Raw genomic sequence first — 5,296 nt, forward strand, 5'->3', positions numbered from 1 at the left:
CTTTGGGTCACCAGCAGGGTCAGGTCCTCTCTCCCAGCCTGCTACCCGAAGATTTTTTTCCGGTAGCGGACCCGAACCCGATAGACACGTGGGTTTGAGGCCAGCCTGCACATCACTATTGTGGAAGGCTGTTTGGACCTCTGTGTATATGAAACACTATGGGCCCCGAATTACAAAAGGCGATTTGTCATCGTGGGCGCCGAACGCTGGCGACTTTTCCCTAGCGTTACTTCGGCAATGCGAGCATTTGATAGGCTAGCGTTCATTTAGACGTTTCACTAGGGATCTTGCACTTAGGTCAATTTGCATAGCCCCGGAAATGTTAAAGTTGTATGGACGTCTTTATGTTAAACGTTGGTGCATATACTTACAAATTACACTTTTTATAACACATGTCCAGGGAACCTTAATAAAGACAACAGAGTTATTCTAATGGCCTTCACATGTGCCCACTGTAAAATTCACTCTTTCGCTAGCGAATTGGCGCTCGTTAGTAAATCAACGATGTCCCTGCGGGCGGTAACGCTAGCGAATTGTCGCTAGCGTTAGCCACTTCGCCCTTTAGTAAATTTGCCCCTAAGGCTTTTGTATCCCCTTACACAGTCCAAGTCTGACTAACATCAGACAAGTTCAATAAGCACAAATTCACATGCCCACAACATATAAGGAATGAGGAGTGTTAGCCTTCAGGGCAGCCAGAAACGTGTGCCACATTCACTCTTTATGGCATAAACCGTGAAAAGTGCATCAGTTGTATTAGATTAGATTAGATAAGATTAGACAGGTCAGTACTGGGTTACTGTTGAGCAACAAATTATTTAAATGCTGTGTTTAAGAAGGATACACACCACAGCCAAGCAGAGTTTTACAAATTTCCTGATGATTTTACCATTTTAGGGCAAAGTTATATTCTGGATCTAATTCAAAGGCACAACTCATCCTAAAACATTTTATTACTATGTAGATATTGACATTCCAGGCAATGTCCAGTTGCTATATTTTTTCTACTTTTTCATATTTTTCTATTTAGTTGCCTTTCTGATCTACCCCTCTCTCTCCCTCTCTTTCTCTCTCTCTCTATGAGAAATTTCAAGTTCTGTCTGGTTGCCGCACAATACCTAGCAACCAGAGTGAAAATGAACTGAGCAAGTATTTATTCTAGAATTCCTATTTTACATGCAGGACATATTCGATTCACCTTCTAGTCTGCTATTCACACCTCTTCCAGGCTGCTTGTTGCAAATTGTCAAACCATAGTCAGTTAATTTTAACCCCTTGCCAGTTTCAAGAATACACCAAAACTCTCTAAGTCTGCTTGATATATGCTGTCATATAGATTTTTCTGGTTTATGTGAAAATCAAATAAATATTTTGAAAGGAAAGAATACACCAAAGAGCAGCACAGAAAACGTAAAATCTTCATTGGGTTTAGTCAGGTCTTTGACAACTTGTGCCATGGATTTAGCAAGCAAGCAGTTGTAATGAATAGTGATGGGCGAATTTCGCTTAGACGAAAAAAACCCGCAAAATTCGTGAAACAGCGAAATATTTGCGAAAAATCGTGAAACCGGAAAGTTCATGAAAAAATCTTGAAATTCTAACGTTTTCACGAAAAAAAAACATGAAATTTGGAAGTTTTCACTAAAAAATGGTGAAATTTACTTGCGGAGACCATTCGCATGGCTTCATGTCATGTACCACTGCCTACATCTCCATTTCTACTTGACGTTTTGGTAACTTTATTTGTACAAGATAGTAACTACCGTCAATGTCAATGCATAATGCTTCCTGTGTTTCTATTTGTCGTATGACACTGTTATTCTCTACACCTGTATTATGCCAACTGTTGTAACGGAAATATCATTGTGCACTTTCGGAGCTGTAGAAAATGTATCTAACTTTTGCTCGAATAAAAATTGTTTTCTTAAAAAAAAAAAAAAATGGTGAAATTTAAAGGATTTCACAAAAAAATGGTGAAATTTTAAGGATTTCACTAAAAAATCGTGAAATTTGAAGGTTTTCACAAAAAATCGTGAAAATCATTATCACGGAAAAATCGGCAAATTTCACCGGCGAATTATCGTGGGAGATTCGCAAATTTATTCGCCGTTGGCGAAACGCGGCAATTAACAGCGTATTTGTGCCAGCCGAATTTATTCGCCCATCTGAAACAAATGCAATGCTCTTTGCTCAAATGCAATGCTCTTTTACATTGCTCTTCTGACCACTTTTGCATTCACATATTTTTTTTTCAAATTTTTAAGACATTAGATTTTTTTTGTATTTGAATCAACAGCGCTACCTTCTGGTCCTTTCAGCCAGCAGGACACAGCTGGGGAAAAAATTAAGTTAGTGAGAAAAGGAAAGGCTTGTGGTGTTACTGTGCTTAGGAAATGAAATTAGTGAGCAGGAAAGAGCCATGTGACACTTCATTGCTAAGCAAAACAACCGTACAAGACGTTTCCTTTCTTCTTAACTTAATTTTCTACGACCTGCACCCAGGCACATAACATGAACAGCAGGTGGTGCTGTTGTTTCAAATTCATGATATTAGCAGTGTAAAAAATGCCAATATCTTGAAAACCAGAAATAAAAAATTGCATAAGGTAAAGAAATAAAGTAAATTGCAAAAGTGCTCAGAAGAGCACCCTTTAATATGTTTCTGGGGTGTACAGTCCTTTAAGATGCATATAGTGTAAAGAAACAGAAAAGAACAAATGGAAGTAAAAACCATAGCATGGGTTCATTGAATAGGCTATTCTAAGGCTGGCGAAGTTAATTAAACCATAGTACAAAATATCTGTGAATTAGTTACATATAATATCTATGCCAATATGTATAGAGGTACAGCTAAAATCATTGTTATTTTATCTAGAAGATACCAAAAAAACTTGAAGCCCCAAGTTGTTCCTTCTAAATGTTTCTTTTTGGTTAAATTGAGTATATTCATGAAATAATTATTTTTTTTGTTCCCTAGAATGTATATGAAGTTCACTGCTGTCATCTCAATATTTCTGATATTCCCAAAAACCTGCCAAGGAGCGTCACAACACTGGACCTGTCTCACAACCGCATAGCAAAAATGGCCGTCTCTCGCATGATGCACCTTTACAGTCTTCAGAGCCTGAGCATAGGCTACAACCAGTTGGAAGAAATAGAACCCAGATCATTCCTGGCCTTAACACAACTCGATACCCTCAGTCTTGCTGCTAATCAACTGCACAAACACTACCAACGTCATGAAGGGGTTTTTGCATCACTTAAAAGTCTAAAAATATTAAGTCTTGCACAAAATAACTTGGATAGTGATATGGTAAAGTTTTACTTAAATGGCACTAGTTCTTTGAGAAAGCTGGACCTATCCAGTAACCAGATGGTAACACTGTCTCCTGGAACCTTTGATGGAGCTTCGGGTCTTACAGAGTTAGATCTTGCCAACAATGATATCATAGGAATAACAAAAGGTACATTTGATGCCTTGAAAACCCTCAGAGCTCTCAACCTGGCAGCAAACTCCATCCAGTGCATTGCAAGCTTTGATCTCACACAGTTGCAAGTTCTGAACCTCAGTTCCAACGCCTTAGGGTTCTTCTACAGCAATGACTCACAAAGACCTTATCAACTTAGTACCTTAGACCTCAGCCACAATAACCTCAAACATTTCCCATTTCTCCCCAATATTCACAAGATCCAGAATCTCAACCTTTCAGGAAACAACTTGGTTGAAATGCCACCCAGTTCCAAGAGAGCTTTGGAGAATATGGACAGTAGCTATTTTTTTGAAGATGCTGAAGGCGTAGACCTTTACAGCGCTATTGAAAATTCCAACTATAATCTATCCCACCTAATAGATTTGGATCTTAGCAACAACCATCTGACTTCATTCCCTTGTCACTTCCTTTCTAATGCAACCAGACTTCAACAGCTAAATCTGGCTCACAACTGCATTACATATATAAGGGAGGAACCTTCTTCTACGGACGGGTCCAGCCAGGTGAATAGCTGGCCTCACATGCCTGCGACTCTAAATTCCTTAAAGGTCCTAGATCTGGAAGGGAATTCTATCCATACTGTGCCACAGTGGCTGTTCGACTTTCTTCCTAATATTCAACAGCTTAATCTCAAAGGCAACAGCATAATTCTTTGCTCAGAGGACCATGCTATGAAGATTGATGGGGCATCAAAAGAAGACATTTGTACAAACTTTCTCAAGGCACATAAACTTAACAATTTAAATTTAGGTCGCAACCATATTATACAACTTCCACCCCATGTTTTCCATCATACGCCTTTAGTTGAGCTGGATCTATCAGAAAATCCAGGATTGATTATAGAAGATTGGGCAATGGAAGGGGTGGAAGAAACGCTACAGTTACTCTCTTTACAAGGAAACCAGATGACTGAATCCCAAGCAAAACTTCCATGCCTGAAATCATTGAAATCCTTAAATATGTCTAATAATAAACTAGGTGCCCTGCCCCCTAACTTGTACTGTTCTCACGTGAACACTGTGGATCTTCAAAACAATGATCTTCGTATGTTAGATGAAAAAGCGACCTTAACCTGGGCCTCAAGCCTTACCCATCTGCGTATCAAAGGCAACCCCTTTAGCTGTTGTTCTCTGAACTGGCTCAAGTCCTTGCAGGCTGGACAAGTACATATTTGGGATCTGGAAGAAGCACATTGCATCTATCTCAATAACAACACCACTGGGAGAGTCAATGTAACCAGTGACCACACTGAGCATTGCTTTCAGCAAACAATCAGTACTTACCCTATAATTGCCATTATAACTTCATTTATAGCTTTGACTTTTTTTCTCTCTGTAATTTGTTTCTTCTGTAAGAAAGAAAGACCAACGTTGACATTAACCTGTAAGTTCAGGAGCAATAAGGTGGCTGCAGAAACTGCCAGTCCGCCTAAACCAGTCAAATCGAAGGACGTGTTTGTTATTTCTACCCCTTAGTTCTCAATCAGTCATACAGTATATAGATACATTTTATTTGTCATTTGGAAACTTTATTAAAATCTTTAAGTTGAAGGAAAGCAAATCATGTCCAACCACTTTGTTTTAATATTTAAAGAAAGGCCAGTATTTTAGGCACCCCTGATTATTATAATGGCTTATTATAATGGCTTACATCACACCCTGGGCCAGCGCTCCTCTATACTAAAAACAGGGTACTGTTCTAGTGAGTGCCACACCTCTAGCAATCAATCTGGGTTCAGAAAAGAAAAATCAGATCCGAAAAGAAGATCCAGTACCCTGGACTTTTTTTTTTAGAGGAGCACCGGC

General features: G+C 39.0%; 1 protein-coding gene across 1 annotated transcript in view; it reads left to right on the top strand.

Annotated features, from left to right (window-relative positions):
• The window catches only part of lrrc32.2.L (leucine rich repeat containing 32, gene 2 L homeolog), a 9,231-nt gene extending 4,185 nt beyond the window's left edge, over window positions 1-5,046 (top strand). The window contains exon 2 of the mRNA XM_041572669.1: window positions 2,978-5,046. Coding sequence (XP_041428603.1) covers window positions 2,978-4,966 — 1,989 coding nt within the window. The 3' untranslated portion in view covers window positions 4,967-5,046. The remainder of the gene's footprint in view (window positions 1-2,977) is intronic.
• The last annotated feature ends 250 nt before the right edge of the window (window positions 5,047-5,296 follow it).

This window comes from Xenopus laevis, chromosome 8L, assembly GCF_017654675.1.
Source record: "Xenopus laevis strain J_2021 chromosome 8L, Xenopus_laevis_v10.1, whole genome shotgun sequence".
NCBI classification, from domain to species: Eukaryota; Metazoa; Chordata; class Amphibia; order Anura; family Pipidae; genus Xenopus; species Xenopus laevis.